This window comes from Bubalus bubalis, chromosome 22 (assembly GCF_019923935.1).
Source record: "Bubalus bubalis isolate 160015118507 breed Murrah chromosome 22, NDDB_SH_1, whole genome shotgun sequence".
In the NCBI taxonomy this organism is placed as follows: domain Eukaryota; kingdom Metazoa; phylum Chordata; class Mammalia; order Artiodactyla; family Bovidae; genus Bubalus; species Bubalus bubalis.
This window is the reverse complement of record NC_059178.1, coordinates 288046-304854: the sequence shown is the minus strand read 5'-3', so window position 1 is coordinate 304854 and position 16809 is coordinate 288046. Positions and strand designations below refer to the sequence as shown.

General features: G+C 45.7%; 1 protein-coding gene across 2 annotated transcripts; it reads left to right on the top strand.

Annotated features, from left to right (window-relative positions):
* Nucleotides 1-10311: 10311 nt before the first annotated feature.
* Nucleotides 10312-16809, top strand: LOC123331100 (serpin B3; the record flags this gene model as incomplete). 2 transcript variants are annotated; one of them, XM_045164012.1, is given in 8 exon segments in its annotated part: nucleotides 10312-10451; nucleotides 11466-11655; nucleotides 12241-12297; nucleotides 13587-13715; nucleotides 14029-14146; nucleotides 15336-15478; nucleotides 15770-15925; nucleotides 16598-16809. In XM_045164012.1, coding segments are annotated over 7 exon segments (980 nt in total), but the record flags the coding sequence as incomplete, so codon positions are not given.

Sequence of the window (16809 nt, the reverse complement as noted above, 5' to 3'; positions counted from 1 at the left end):
TAGTGTTTGTCTTATGTATTGAGGTGCTCCTATGTTGGGTGCACAGAGATTTACAATTGTTATGTCTTCCTCTTGGACTGATCCCTTGATCATTACTTAATGTCCTTCCTTATCTCTTGTAATCTTCTTTATTTTAAGGTCTGTTTTATCTGATGTAGGATTGTTACTCCAGCTTTCTTTTGCTTCCCATTTGCATGGAATATATTTTTCTATCCTCTCACTTGCAGTCTGTATGTGTGTTTAAGTCTGAAGTGGGTTTCTGGTATACAGCATATATATGGGTCTTGTTTTTGTATCCATTCAGCCAGTCTGTGTCTTTTGGTTAGAGCATTTAATCCATTTACATTTAAAGTAATGATTAATATATATGCTCCTTTTGCCATTTTCTTAATTGTTTGGGGTTGATTTTGTAGATCTTCTTTCTTCTCTTGTATTTCGTGACTATATAAGTCCCTTTAACATTTGTTGTAAAGCTGGTTGGATGGTACTGAAGTCTCTTAACTTTTTCTTGTCTGAAAAGCTTTTTAGTTCTCCATCAATTTTGAATGAGATCCTTGCTGGGTACAGTAATCTTGGTTGTAGATTTTTCCCTTTCACTACTTTAAATATATCCTGCCATTCCCTTCCACCCTGTAGAGTTTCTGCTGAAAGATCAGCTGTTCAATGTGTGGGGTTTCCCTTGTATGTTACTTGTTGCTTTTCCCTTGCTGCCTTTAATATTCTCTCTTAGTGTTTAATCTTTGTTAGTTTGATTACAATGTGTCTTGGCATGTTTCTCCTTGGGTTTATCCTGTATGGGACTCTTTGTGCCTCTTGGACTTGATTGTCTTGATTTCCTTTTCCATGTTGGGGAAATTTTCAACTATAATCTCTTCAAAAATTTTCTCATATGCTTTCATTTTCTCTTCTTCTGGGACCCCTATTATTTGAATGTTGGTGTGTTTGATATTGTCCCAGAGGTCTCTGAGACTATCCTCAGTTCTTTTCATTCTTTTTACTTTATTCTGCTCTTCAGAAGTTATTTCCATCATTTTATCTTCCAGCTTACTGATTCGTTCTTCTGCTTCAGCTATTGATTCTTTCCAGAGAATTTTTAATTTCAGTAATTGTATCGTTTGTCTCTGTATGTCTATTCTTTTATTCTTCTAGGTCTTTGTTAATTGATTCTTGCATTTTCACCATTTTGTTTTCTAGGTTTTTGATCATCTTTACTATTATTATTCTAAAATCTTTTTCAGGTAGTTCGCCTATTTCCTCTTCATTTATTTGGACATCTGTGTTTCTGGTTTGTGCCTTAATTTGTGTGGTATTTCTCTACCTTTTCATTAATTTTTTTACGTTATTGTGTCTGAGGTCTCCTTTTCCCAGGCTTCAAGGTTGAATTCTTTCTCCCTTTTGGTTTCTGCCCTCCTATGACTGGTCCAGTGGTTTGTGTAAGCTTCATATAGGGTGAGATTGGTGCTGAGCTTTTTTGTTTGCTTGTTTTCCTCTGATGGGCAAGGCTGAGTGAGGTGGTAATCCTGCCTGCTGATGATTGGGTTTGTATTTTTGTTTTGTTTGTTGATTAGATGAGGTATCCTGCACAGGATGCTGCTGGTGGTTGGGTGATGCTGGGTCTCATTTTCAAGTGGTTTCCTTTGTGTGAGTTCTCGCTATCTGGTACTCCCTGGGGTTAGTTCTCTGACAGTCTATAGTCTTGGAGTCAGTGCTCCCATTCAGAAGGTTCAGGGTTTGATCTCTAGTCAGGAACAAAGATTCCACAAGTCGTTTGTTATGGCATTACGTGAGATTAAAACAAATACCCAAAAACGAGAAAGCAAAGATGAACCCCAGACAAATGGCAGTTACAAAATCAGGCAAATAATAATTAAAATGATGGAATATGCACAATACATATACACCCATAAGCAAAGTCAAAACAGTCCAACAAATATAAAGTACAGTAAATTGACCTGGTGAACAAAGGAAACCAAAAATTATATTTACAAGTTAAGAATAAAACTAACTAAATCACAAACTGGAAAATAAAACTAAAGCAAGGTGCCAAATGAGGAATAAAGCAATGAAAACAAAATTAACAAATATGTTGAAAGGAAAGGAAAGAAAGAAAAAATAGATATGCAAAGTTAAATAGAGGTAGATAAGATTTATATACAATAACTGCAAGGGGAAAAGAACAGTAGGAAAAGCAAACAAAGGAATAAATGTATAAAAATAAGAATAGTAATAATAATTTTTAAAAAAAAAGAGGAAAAAAAAAAAAAAAACGGGGGTGGGGGGAACTCCACAGAACTGCAAAAGCCCAATGTAGAGGCAGAGGTTTATAACAACAATAAAAAATGTGACTGAGGAACAAAAAAACTCAGAAGCTTAATTAGATTTCATGGTGCCAATAAAATCAACAAAACAGAGGGTGAAAAAAAAGAAAAAAGAATCCAACAGAATCTACAGAACAAGTCAAAACAGAAGAATGACATAAACATAATAATAAACTCTTGGGTCACCGCTGTCAGAGTCCTTCCCCTCGCTGGGAGTCAGAGTCCACCTCACCTCCCTGGGATGCCCTCCAACACTGTACTGATCTCCAGACCTGCTGTGGGGGCAGCTCAGATTCTAATCTGGTCCTACTCCTGTGTGTTCTTGCCTCCAGTGTCCACACCTATCAGATATAGTACATTTTCTTTCATGGGAGCTCTCAAAATCCTTTTATATATTCCATAGACACAGAGTCTGCCTAGTTGATCGTGTGGATTTAATCTGCAGCTTGTACAGCTGGTGGGAGGTTTTGGGGTCTTCTTCCTTAGTCACACTGCCCCTGTGGTCTTCAAATGTGGGGTTTGCCCCGAGGCTTCCCTAGAGGCTTGGGTTTGCCCCTGTGAGGACCACGTGTGGAGGTGGTGCAGCTGCTTGGGTTGCAGGGTTTCTGGCAGCACCAGGTACTCAGGGGAGTTTGCGGCTAGGGCAGCAGGAAATATAGTACTCGAGAAGGGTATGGCAACCAGTATTGGCCAACACACTCCAGTATTCTTGCCTGGAGAACCCTCCTGACAGAGGAGCCTGGCAGGCCAGGTCTACAGGGTCGCAAAGAGTTGACACGATGCAACCCTGCATGCATAGATGCAAGATTTTTTTGCCTGTGTCAGCTCTGCTGAGAGTTGAGTGTGAAGGTGGCGTGGCTGCTTGGCTTTCAGAGGCCCTGGCAGCGCCAAGTGTTCAGGGACACGGACACAGACTGCCTCAGCCGCAGGAGTTATGGCCCTGAAAGTGAAAGTGAAAGTTGCCCAGTCATATCCGACTCTTTGCAACTCCATGAACTATAGCGCCCATAGAATTCTCCAGGCCAGAATACTGGAGTGGGTAGCCTTTCCCTTCTCCAGGGGATCTTCCCAACCCAGGGGATCTTCCCAACCCAGGCATCAAACCCAGGTCTCCTGCATTGCAGGTGGATTCTTTACCAACTGAGCTATCAGGGAAGCCCTAACAGAGTCCTTCCAAGTCTTTTTGTGAGCCTCTTGTAGCTGGAGATCAGAAGGCCTCTTTGGCCAGTCTTTCTTCATAGCTCCACCCTTCAGGCACTTAGACAGCTCCCTGGCTGGGGTCCTTCTCTGTAGTTCAGCGCATCAGGCACTTAAAGGGGCACCCTGGGTGGGGTCCTACTCTGTGGTTCAGTGAGTCAGGCATTTGATGGGCCAGCCTCTCTATTGCTCAGGCGCCGAGTGTGGCGGGAGAGACGCTATGGAGGTGGCTCCACCCACACGAGTGACTCAGGAGTATCGCCTGCTTCCATGGCTGCCTGGCTTTCCTCCACAGGCCTTTTCCACCACGATCTCCTCCCTCACATCCCCTCGATCCGTCTCTCCACAGTCAACAGCAGCCCTCGCTCCCGGATTGCCCCACAATCCCTAAACTCCAGCTCCCAGCTGCTGCGCCTTCCAGGGGATCTGCAGCCCTGTCTGGGGTGTGTATGGCCGTGGCAAGGACTGTCTGATTCTCCTTCCATTCAGGCTGTCCCAGATCCGCTGTTTCACTCTAGCCTTAAATGTGTCTCCTCTGACTCAGACAGTCGCCCCGATGTGGGGATCGGATCCCTGCTTCAGTCCCCCCACCCGCCGAGATTCAGGCGGGTGCAGTCCTGCTAACACTCCGGTTTTTCCCCCTGGTTCGGTCCTCCTGCCGAGTTCTGCGTGGTTCTATATATTCTCTTCCCCCGGCCAGGTCCTCCCGTCCGCTCTCAGCTGGTGTTCTGCATGCACTTCTGTCTGAAGGTGTATGTGTCCATGGAGAGAGACGTAGTCCACATTCACCCACTCCTCCACCACCTTGTTCTCCCTCCAACAATCACGTATCATGAAATATTCCCAAGTTACTTGTGCCATCTAGCATTTTTATCAGCACTGTATCAGGAACTCTCCTCTACATCACACTGCTTCCTACATGATACCAACACTTAGAATTCTTTTCATGTCAGTTTTATTGCTATTAATCTCACTGTCATAGTTAAGTGCATTTTGCTGACCTAGAAAGATTAAGAATCTTACTGCTGTAAACATATCTATGTCTTTTTAGGATTTCCTGGCCAAGATCCATGAAAAATGCCTTTCAGATTTCTGTTGGGTGGCCTTCCTCTCCCGTCATAAGAAAGCAGCGGAGCCCACACATGGTCACAGCGGCAACTACCCCCACCGTGGCTGAGGCCCCACACCTGTCCTCCACTCGCACTCCATGCCCTGCCTCCACCGCTGATAGCTTGATGCTACGTGTGCCCCACTCCTGTGCCCTAGGGCCTCTCGGCACGTGCCTCTCAGTATGGGGCAGCTGTTGCTGCTGCTCTGTCGACAAGTCGTCTCTGACTCCTTGTGACCCCATGGACTGCAGCACTCCAGGCTTCCCTGTCCCTCAATATCTCAGAGAGTTTGCTCAAACTCATGTCCATTGAGTCGGTGATGCCATCCAACCATCTCACCCTCTGTCATCCTCTTCCCCTCCTGCCCTCAATCTCTCCCAGCATCAGGGGCTTTTCCAGTGAGTCAGCTGTGTCCTGACTCAATATGGGACAGATCCAATCCCCAAATCCCTGTCAAAGATGTTTCTTCTAAAGCCATTTGCTCACTGTACTAGTCAAGTGTCTAGCAGAAAACAAATGACTCCAGTCAAAGTAGGTGAGTAAGGAAACTTGAATAAGGGGACTATACAAAGTATGCTCAGGGCTTCCCAGGTGACGCTATTGGTCAAGAACCAGTCTGCTAATGCAGGAGCTGTAAGAGACTTGGGTTCAATCCCAGGGCCAGGAAGATTCCCTGGAGGAGAGCATGGCAACCCACCTCAGTATTCTTGCCTGGACAACCCTGTAGACAGAGGAGCCTGGCGAGCTACAGTCCAAGAAGTCACAAAGAATCAGACATGGCCAAAGCAACTTAGCATGCATGCACACATGCACAAAGAATGCCAGGGCTAAAAGAAACCAAGGAAGAGTGGGGACGCATGCAGGGACAGCAACCGTGAGGAGACCTTGCCATGCCCAGACCCACATCAAGGGCAGGAATGGTGGCACAATCAGGAGAAGGTAGCTGTGGCTGCAGAAAAGCTGCCCAATAAGGTCCCCGGGCTTTGGTGAAGAAACGCAGCCATCTCTTGACAGCCAGGCTGAGAGGAGCAGGGAGACTGAGCAGCCCGACCTCACCCAGCTGCAGGTCTGCTCTTGGTGCCTCCCACAGACCAGATGCAACACTCCCCAGAGGACCAGAACCCTGATTATGTCTCCCTGCATCTCTGCCTCCTGGGGACACAGGAGGTTGAGACAGTGAAAGATGAAACTGGAGAAGCAAAATAAAATCCCGTGCACACACATGATTTCCCATGTAATCAAATGTATTCTTCCCTCTGGAACTTTACCACTGCATTAATTCTGCAGTGACAGGAATTAGCAATAATTAACCTTGCTTTAAATAAAGCGCATATTTAAATAGATAAGGAAGACCGTGGATCCAAATAGCAAAAGAACAAAAGACATGACTAGATTTTCACAAACGAGGAGATTGAACTGGAACAGAGCTGGAACATTGAATAAGCATGGATTCCATCCATTATCTGTGGACTACAAGGTTGGAAGACACTGAAAAAGCTGAACGCATTGAGGATAAAGAGCAAAATCATAAACGAGGGAGAGGCAATCAATTAGTGAATATTAAGGAGTAATATACAAGATGACAGGTGGGCACATGGTAAGATAGCTGCATGTCAGAAACTTGACAAGGGACATCAAGACAAAGAAAGAACAATGGCTGGAAATGAGTGGAAACAAGAGAAAGAGAAGACCATGTTTTCTGGCTTCACAATATGAAGTAGGAGAATGAGGAGGTGCCTCTAAGAAAAGATCAGGGGACATGCAATCCTGGGGAAAATCCACATTTCAGATAAAGCAAGGAGGAAGAGGGGCAGTCCTAGGAAAATGGAGAACCTAGCAGATTTCCTGGCAGCAGAACAGGAAAGCCAAGATGAAGCAAAGCGGGACTTGTAAGAGATCCGCAAGTGACAGGGGGGAATGGTGATAAGTAGAGAGTAGAATGACTGTCTTGGGTGGAATTGGATCCATGGGTGTTGGGGAAACAGTGGTGATGAATGAATTGTCTCAATCTTCCATGGCACACCTACAAACGAGAGCATTCCGTGACTAGGGGAAAGCTGCAATCGGCAGATACCCTCTTATTGGATGCTTGGAGGATCTCCTCAAGTAACCGACTTACCTGCAGGTGGGCACAGCCATACCCTTGCCCCCCAGGCTGTGCAGCTCAGTGATGCTGGCAAGTCACTGCACACCTCACAAGGAAGGAGAAATGATGGGAAACAGGAGCTATTCCTACCATCCCACTAGAAATAATGGGATGGATCCCTAGCGTCACTTCCTCCTCAGCTTTATTGGGTTCCTGGGCTCATGATGCCAGTCAGCTTTATTGGGTTCCTGGACTCATGATGCCAGTGACGTTAGCGTATTTAGAAAATACCCAAAGAGAGGTTGGCAAGTACTGACTTGCAAAATCCTCTGAGAATTGCTGAGTCTCCTGTGACACTGTATGATATCACAGTGTCAACCTTGTCTATTACACACCGGGAGCACTTTTCAAAAGGAGAGAGAGAAAGGTATCACACGGCTTCTTATTTGAACTAACCCAGGTTCACTCTAAAATTTTAGCAAAACCCTGGTCCTTATCAGTTAGTGCCTCTTCCTCAAAGCCAACCTCTGCACCATAAGCTTTGGTAATTTACTCACAGGAGGGATCAGCTCAGTCAGCGGTTCCCTTGAGTCCACGTCTCCTGCTCTGTCCCCTGGGCTTCCTCCAGGCCAAGCCAGGGCTCCTTGCTTCTGTCTCTGGGCTCAGAGCCCTTTCTCTTTGAACCCAAAGACGTCCACCCTGCTCCGGCCCCGGGGCTTCCCTGCTCTCTGACAGCGCCCGTGACGAAGCCTTGACTGGGAGCTCTTATTCCTCATGTTTGCTGTTTTTCATCCTGGGTCTTTTCTCCTGCTATTTGCTTCTTCTTTAGACTCAGCTCCCCATCAGACTCCAGCAGACTCCATCCTCACTCAGCCCACCAGTCTCAGCTCAAGGGTCTCTGACCTCCAGTGTCATTCGGGGCTCAGGACACACATAACCAGGAGGAGCCCTAAGAGCAGCAGGCCTGAGCTCAGGAATCATCTTTCCAGTTTAGACGCACAGGTCTCCCCTTCCTTCAGTTCGTGTCTCCATCCCTATGCTTCTGGGACTCTGTGGTGGGTGAGTCGTCCTGTGAGTGAGTGATGTGAGTGAGTGAGTGACAGCAGACTCTGCTGGTGGCAGAGCTTAAGAAAGGAGCAAGGACAGTAACAAACCTGGAGGCGAGCAGAGAATCAGTACCACACACACGTGCTTCCGTCACAGGCTGGTGGGACAGTAAATGGAGCAGCTGCTGGGGAGGGCAGTCGGCAGCTCTGAATCGACTTCCATGTGACCCAGATGTTTCACTGTTGGGTAAATGCCTGAGATATTAAAACAAATGTCCACAGTGAAGTTTCTAAATTTTACGCAGCCCCAAGACAGCATCTGAAACCCAGCCTTCACTCCTAGTGACTGTGAGACTCACGGAGGAGAATCTGAGGACCCACTTCCACCCCTCCAGGTTTTTGGAAGGACATGATCTCTCTTGAGAGGGCAGAAGATGCAGGTTCTTTTCATCTGAACACAAGGAGGTTTGTCAGTAAAGGCCCAGAGTCTGTCTCCACACCTCCCTCTGGGGAGTGGACACACACGTAGTCTCCTGAGCCAGGTACCTGCCTGGAGAGCTCACCTGGGCAATTCACTGCCTTAGACACCTGGGCTTCTTCTCCCCACCATTCTGTGCCTTGTTTCTGTCTTTGAGAAATGGGGGAAACAACGGATCTGCCTGAACATGGCGTTAAAGGGGGAAATGGGTGAATACATAACCCCCCCTTAGTAAAAGTCAACAATTTATGACATCGTTCTGTTATTGGAACCCTGAACGCATGAAGAGAACATGGCTCCAGCAGTAAGAGCCTTAACCGTGACATTCAAAGAACACAATTCCCTATCTCTTTTCTCTTACACGCATTTGACTCTGTCCTCCCCAGCATGAATCAGAAGTTGGTGTGCTACAGGGCATGATGACCGAGAAATGTCTTCATCAGTTCAGTTCAGTTCACCAACTCCCATCACCAACTCCCGGAGTTCACTCAGACTCACATCCATTGAGTCAGTGATGCCATCCAGCCATCTCATCCTCTGTCGTCCACTTCTCCTCCTGCCCACAATCCCTCCCAGCATCAGAGTCTTTTCCAATGAGTCAACTCTTCGCATGAGATGGCCACAGTACTGGAGTTTCAGCTTTAGCATCATTCCTTCCAATGAACACGCAGGACTTATACCTTTTAGAATGGACTGGTTGGATCTCCTTGCAGGCCAAGGGACTCTCAAGAGTCTTCTCCAACACCACAGTTTAAAAGCATCAATTCTTTGGCACTCAGCTTTCTTCACAGTCCAACGCTCACATCCATACATGACTACTGGAAAAACCATACCCTTGACTAGACAGACCTTTGTTGGCAAAGTAATGTCTCTGCTTTTGAATATGCTGTCTAGGTTGGTCATAACTTTCCTTCCAAGGAGTAAGCGTCTTTTAATTTCATGGCTGCAATCACCATCTGCAGTGATTTTGGAGCCCAAAAAAAAAGTCTGACACTGTTTCCACTGTTTCCCCATCTATCGGCCATGAAGTGATGGGACCAGATGCCATGATATTCGTTTTCTGAATGTTGAGCTTTAAGCCAACTTTTTCACTCTCCTCTTTCACTTTCATCAAGAGGCTTTTTAGTTCTTCTCCACTTTCTGCCACATGGGTGGCGTCCTCTGCATATCTGAAGTTATTTATATTTCTCCCGGCAATCTTGATTCCAGCTTGTGCTTCTTCCAGCCCAGAGTTTCTCATGATGTACTCTGCATAGAAGTTAAATAAGCAGGGTGACAATATACAGCCTTGACATACTCCTTTTCCTATTTGGAACCAGTCTGTTGTTCCATGTCCAGTTCTAACTGCTGCTTCCTGACCTGCATATAGGTTTCTCAAGAGGCAGGTCAGGTGGTCTGATATTCCCATCTCTTCATAATGGACCTCAAATTATTTTTATGATACATCTTTGTGTAAGAATGAGAAAACTGCCCCCCAAATGGCCCATTTATTTACATCTTATTCCTCCTGAGAGCAGGCGACTCTGCAGGAAAAAGAGCTTCCCTTTGATATTAGAACTCGGGGACCAGCTGGATGGCTGTCAGGAGGATAGGGTCACAGGGAGGACCGCAGCCAAGGTCCCGCTTTTTGGGGAAGGCAACTGATACCTATTCTCCACACATGGCTGAGACACTTTGCCAGAATCTCTTAAACTGAGAATTTGAAATATTTTCCTATTTATGCGAATAATTCTCAAGGACATTGTCAGATTGGACCAGCTCTCAGAACATAAAATAGAAAATGTAAGCTATTTAATCATTTTTGTTAGAAGTGGTCTTAAGGACAATTCAACATGTAAGAAAAGACAGGTTTTTATGGGTTATGTCTGTTTGGAAATGGCAGCTCAAGGCATGTAAAGAGGTCGGAGCTTGCCTGTACTCTCAGTGGTCCTAGGCCCCTACAGGTGGTTCACAGGAGCTAGTGACCGCAGTTCTCAGTTTCTTCCGGGATGAGAAGGAAGTACAGGAACTGGACAAGCATCTAATCTTCACTCACACAGACTTTGTGCTTATGAGTGTGACAGTACCTGGTGAAGAAATCAGAAGCTGACCTACCTGAAATACCAGCTGCCTTGAGGCACGGGCGGCGGCTGGTAGAGGTATATATTCAGGGCTGAGCGCGCCCGGCACACAGGCTTGCAGGCTGCCTGCCCACCTCTGCTTCCTCCAGGAACACAGGTAAGTGCTTCCAGCAGCTCTGCCCTAACTCAGGAGTCCTTTCTGAAAATACTAATGAATGTGATGTCTTATCGTGCGTGTGTTAAATGTTTCATGTGGTATGATGGTATTTTACGTATTCTGCCACAGAAGAACTTTTTCTCCTGATTTATCCATAGGTAATTTGCTTATTTCTAAAAGAAAACCCATGTTCCTTGGGGAGCACGTGTATCAGGGGTAGGCTGTCCAGCATCCACAGATCCTTCAAGTAAGGCACGGAGGTACCTGATGGGAGAGGGCTGGATGTTACCACATCAGTTTTGCCTTTGAATCTGTTATAAATTCACTGGGAAAGACCTGGAGGCTGGGAAAAATTGAAAGGAAAAAGAAAAGGGGGCAGCAGTGGATGGGATGGTTATACAGCATCACGGACTCAATGAATATGAATTTGAGCAACCTCTGGGAGGTAGTGGAGGACAGAGGAGCTTGTCCATGGAGTGCAAAGAGTTGGACACAAGCTAGCAACTGAACAACAACAACAAAACCTCTGTTATAAAGCACTTTTTACCCACTCTTGTACAGTCAGTAAGGAAGAAACAGTAAAGATACTCTATTACTTCTTCGAAAAACATTCTTTAAATACTAATTTCAATAGTCGTCTAATTATGAGATGGATTCAGGTACATCTCTCAATCATGAAATGTGTAACATAAAGTTTCTATTATATTTAAGAAGCGTTTTCTATAAATAAGGCTTCCCAGGTGGCCCTAGTGGTAAAGAACAAGTCTACCAATCCAGGAGCTGTAAGAGATGTGGGTTCAGTCCCTGGGTGGGGAAGATCCCCTGGAGGAAGGCATAGCAACCCACTCCGGTATTCCTAATTTCAAGTCTTCTAATTACTAAATGTATACAAAGGAAAAACCGTAGTTGCCAGAAATCCACAACCCACACATAAGGCATTTCTTTTAGAAATTCTCACTACAGACTACCTTCCTTCACTAGAGTGATTATAAACTGCATCTGATGCTCTTCCAGGACTTCCAGACCACATCCGGCCACCATGAGTTCCCTCGGTGAAGCAATCATCCACCTTGCAATCGATCTGTTCCACGAGATCAGAAAATCAGAGAAGGAAAACATCTTCCTGTCGCCTTTCAGTATCTCGTCAGCCTTAGCCATGACTTACTTAGGGGCCCGAGAAAACACCGCATCACAAATGCAGAAGGTAGGTGGCAGCTGCCTTTCCCTCACAGGTTTGCATGGGTTGTCTGCTGGCTGGTGTGCGGATGACCACAGGTCTGGCTGTCCCCGGGTCCCACGGCAAGCTCAAGCAGCCCCACGACTGGGTGGGCACAGAGTTATGGGGGCAGGGCTCCCCACCTGCCTCCTGTGCCTGGACTTCCTCTGGGGGCTGGGATGAACCCCCACAACTGCCCAACAACCAGAGGTGAGGCTTTAATGGAAGACTTCAGTAGAAGTGAGGCCCTGACTAAAAGCCACGGGGGACACCTTTACATGTTTCCTCAACGATGAATGAAAAACGAGACACAGTTCTTTAAAGTGGACAGCGCTCAAGCAGCTTTGTGTTTTCCACACACAGACTGTGTTTTTTAAGAAGCAAGTGTTGGCACTGAATGTTTCTTTCTTCTTTTCTTTGTTCCTTATGCTTTGGGGGTTTTTGTCTGGTTTGGTACTTGGTTTGCATTTTCTTTCCTTTCTTCTTCCTGACTTTTTCTTTCTTTTTGGTCGGCTGTGATGCACACAGATGTATCGGGTGACACGTCTTTGCCCCGCTATCTGTCTCCTCCAGGTCCTTCACTTCAATAAAATCGCAGAGAACACAAGAGGAGGAGCCGCAAAAGATCACGTGAGTCACAGGGCACCGGATTTAGAGGATCACGTATCCAAGAGGGTCATAGCTTAAACTGGGAATTTCAGGCAAAGTGGGGAAAGTCCATTTCTAGGGGACATCTCAAGTGAAATCCAGCGGACAGAGTTGTTGCTCATGTCACGTTACATATATGTACTTCACGACTTTGTTATCCTGAGAGGAGAGTAGCATGTGCTTCACGGTTAGGGCTCGGAAACCCAAAGGGGCTTCAAATTGCGCTCTGTTGTTCAGGAATGACAAATGTGGAGAATACAACTGCTCTGAGCCACAGTGACTTCATCCCAGTTAACTGGGGATAATAAAATGTCTGCTACAATACATGCACATCCGTGTGAAAGAGAATAGCAGTGCCAGGAAATTGAAACTCTGATGTATATTATGTATTTTATTATGGTTATTATAGCAAAATAATAATTCTACTATTTATAACATGTTTCTAACATTGCATAGTTTTAACTCATAATATTAATATTATTATTGGATAATGTTAAATCATGATGGTAGTTCATATTATGAAGACCAATTGGTAGGCATCAAAATATATTATGGAAAGTGATTAACAGAGAGCTATTGTTTATAGACTAGTCCAAAACTCTCAGGTAGCAAGGTTAAGGTTCTGGATTGAGACAAGCCTGGGTTGAAAACCTGGCTCTGTCTCCTTGGAGAAGCTACTTAGCCCTCTGCACTCTCTTGTCATCATGTGAATCCAGCCAAAGACTTAGAGATGCTGGTGTACAGCTGCTGGCAGTGTCCCAGACACACACGGCTCCCACACTGAGACGTGCGGCCATCAGCACGAAGAGCCGTAGGGCAGAGCCAACAGGTCTTAGAAGACAATCCCACCAGGAGTATAACAGGGCTTGACGTCATAACCTAGGACAATACACAGATTTCACTTTCTCACACAGCTGATGACTGTCAGAGACGCACTGGGGGTCTGGCCCTCAAGAAGCTTAAATTTAGCAGAGAAGTTTACCCTAACCTTTTACAGACAGCTAAGATGCAGTGCAGTGGAGGAATGGTGCTGCATGGGTAGTTCAAAAGAGAAAAGAGTGGGATGTGTTTGAGCAGGGAGAAAGAATTGCCTAGGAGACCGACTATAAAGATCAGGAAGGCTATATCCAGTAAAACACACCAATTAGAGGAAATACCAACAACCATCATCCCTGGGGATACCACCCTCTAGACAGGGATCCAACAGACCCTGGGGATGTAGAGTTTACATTGACAGAGAATCCAATGCGCTCACTTTTTGACATTTGAAGGTTGAAAAGCCAGGAAATGTTCATCATCACTTTCAAAAGCTTCTGACAGAATTAAAGAAATCCACAGATGCCTATGAGCTGAGTGTGGCCAACAGGCTCTACGGAGAAAAGGAGTTTCGGTTTCTCCAGGTGAGTTTCCTGGTCTGTCACACCTTTGGTCTGCATCCCGGGTCCTCGGGCCCAAACTCTTAACGGGGGGAGGGAGCAGAGGAACCTGGGGACCCACACGGGGGCATTTCTCCCAGGGGCACCGGGCTCCCTGACCATAACCACACCCGCTGGAGTGTCCAGAGGCTGATAACACACCAGTGAGGGGGGGCGAGAGATTGGCTTGTGAACTCTGCTTGATCAGGATTTAACACATTTAATTTAACTTGGGGATACCTACATAGTTACTGATAAATTACTTTTCATTCCTGCTTTCTTCCTGCTCATGTCATAGGAATACATGGATAACGTTAAGAAATTTTACCTAGCCAGTGTGGAATCTGCTGATTTTCAAAATGCTGCAGAGGAAAGTCGAAAGATGATTAATTCCTGGGTGGAGAGCCAAACCAATGGTAGGTTATGAGAGAGTCACTCATTAAAAGTCACTGCTGAATGCCCGCTGTGTGTGAACACAGTGCTGGACCCTGACTGGGCTGTCAGGAGCAAGGGTGAGACGAGATGGCAGAGGGTGGGGAGGCCCTGCAGGGGGTGGACGGTCCACGTCAGGGCAGAGAGAAACGGTCGGGGGTGCTCCCAGGACCAGCCCCCTGCAGGCACAGCTGAGTCTGGATGACAGTATCTGTGTGGATCCCAAGTCTCTGCTCAGGCTTCAGGTTGATTCATAAGTTGTTCTTTAAATTAAAGGCTTAACTTCCGGATTATAATCCCTAAGAGAAAATATGAAGAGTCCACTTTTGCTTTCTTAACTGGGAAACACTCCGCTCTCCGTTAAACCATCCTTCTTGCAGAAATGACCACCTGCAGAAGGTTCCGGGCCCACGTCCCCCTCCCACAGGATTGTCACAGTGTCCTCCCCACCCAGGGAGGGGCTGGACAACGTCTCCATCCCATGAACCGTATCCTACCTCCCTTCCGAAACATAGGCTTAACCTACAGCCACTCAATGTGCAGAATGAAGAAGAAGACAGGGAATGGAAACAAGAGACAGAGCTATTGAGGGAACAGGAAGGGAGGAAAGGGAAGGAAGAAAACGGACCAGTAAAGGTCAGCTGAAATCAGTTCTTCAGAATTGATGACCTGTTCATCAGTTCTGATGAACAAGGTATTTTCAGAATTGATGACCCAGAATTCTTGGGTCAGGAAGAGCCCCTGAAGGAGGGCACGGCATCCCACTTCAGTATTCTTGACTAGAGAGTCCCATGGACAGAGGAGCCTGGTGGGCTGCAGCCGTGGGCTCACAGACTGAAGAGGCTTAGCACAGCATGGCATCTTAAATATCATAGAAATATCATGGCATCTTAAATATCAGAAACCAGTTCATCAGGATTCCTTGTGAAATGACTGATGTCCCCACACACACAGACTGAACACCTTCCCAGTCAGGAGCAGGGGCGTCTGCATGAGGGCGACTCCATCAGGCTGGGGCCGTGAGCAAAGCCTCACCTGGTGAACCGCTGGGCATGGAGTCCCTCACGGGCTGACTTGTGTGAATATTTAACCATCACTTGTAACTTTCAAAGCATCTGACAGATAAACCACTCGTGCCATTCATGACACACCTTTGATTTTCTGTCTTTGCAGAAAGAATCAAGGACCTATTTCCCAAAGACTCTCTCGACAGCTCTACTGCTCTGGTTCTGGTGAACGCCGTCTACTTCAAAGGGCAGTGGAACCAGAAATTTAAGGAAGAACATACTACAGAGGAAAAATTTTGGCTGAATAAGGTATCGTCTGTTATTTCTGTATATAACAAAGTGTAGCTACATGCACTGTGAAATTTAAATACATAGTAATTAGTATATGACTGTGTATAGAAGATAGAATTTGTCAAGGATTGTTTTCTTGTCCTTTTTTTAAACTTTATTTACTTGGGATTCCTTGAAGAAACTCTTATCTCTAAGACACAAATTTCCCAGATCATCTCTTAGGAGGCTGAGTTTGGTATCTCAATAATACTATCTTTTTTTCTGGACTAATGCTCACTTGGCATTCTTTTGCACATGAATTTATTGCAGGATACAAGCAAACCTGTGCAGATGATGAAACAATCCGATAGTTTCAAGTTCGTGTCACTGGAGGACGTGCAAGCCAAGATCCTGGAAATCCCGTACAAAGGCGAAGAGCTAAGCATGATGGTGCTGCTGCCCAATGAAGTAGACGGTCTGCAGGAGGTAAAACCTTGTATTCACAGTGCTCCATGCCATTGCTCACATTTCCCGTGATTCAGTGCTTGTGTGGGCTGCTCATAGATTGGTGATACTGGCTGGCAGCATAGAACAAAAAAAAAATAATAACAATAATAATATCAATATCTTAAATGTCAGTGGCTCAATGGTAAAGAATCCGCCTGCAGTGTGTGAGCCACAGGAGACATGGGTTCAATCCCTGGGTCAGGAAGATCCCCTGCAGGAGGAAATGACAACCCACTCCAGTACTTCTGCCTGGGAAATCCCATGGACAGAGGAGCCTGGAGGGATACAGACCATGGGGTCACAAAAAGAGTCAGACATGACTTTCACATGAAACACATGTTGTTTCATTTCTGTGTGCATGATTATATAACACACATCTACACATGTGTATAGACATTTCTATATATGCATATATAGTGTACATACATACATAAAAAGAGCAAAGTTATAAATGTATAAAAACATTTATTTGATCAAATGATATATATTCAGGACTGTTATTGTTTCCTCCTCAGAGAAAACCTAATAAACTGAATCTCCTGTATTCACGTTTACTGTTAAAATAAAGGTTTCCCAGACATTTCAATCCAAGGTTAGGTGGGCTCCATGACCATGAGAATCCTGACAGTTGTTCCTTTTCCACTGTTACAGCTTGAAGACCAGCTCACTGCTGAGAAGTTAATAGCATGGACGAGCCCACAGAATATGGGGAAGCAAGAAGTGGACTTATACCTGCCTCGGTTTAAAGTGGAAGAGAGCTACAAACTCGTGCCCACACTGCGAGCCCTGGGGATGGTGGATGCCTTCAATGACAGGGTCGCCAACTTCTCGGGCATGACCGGGAGACGTGATCTGGTGGTGTC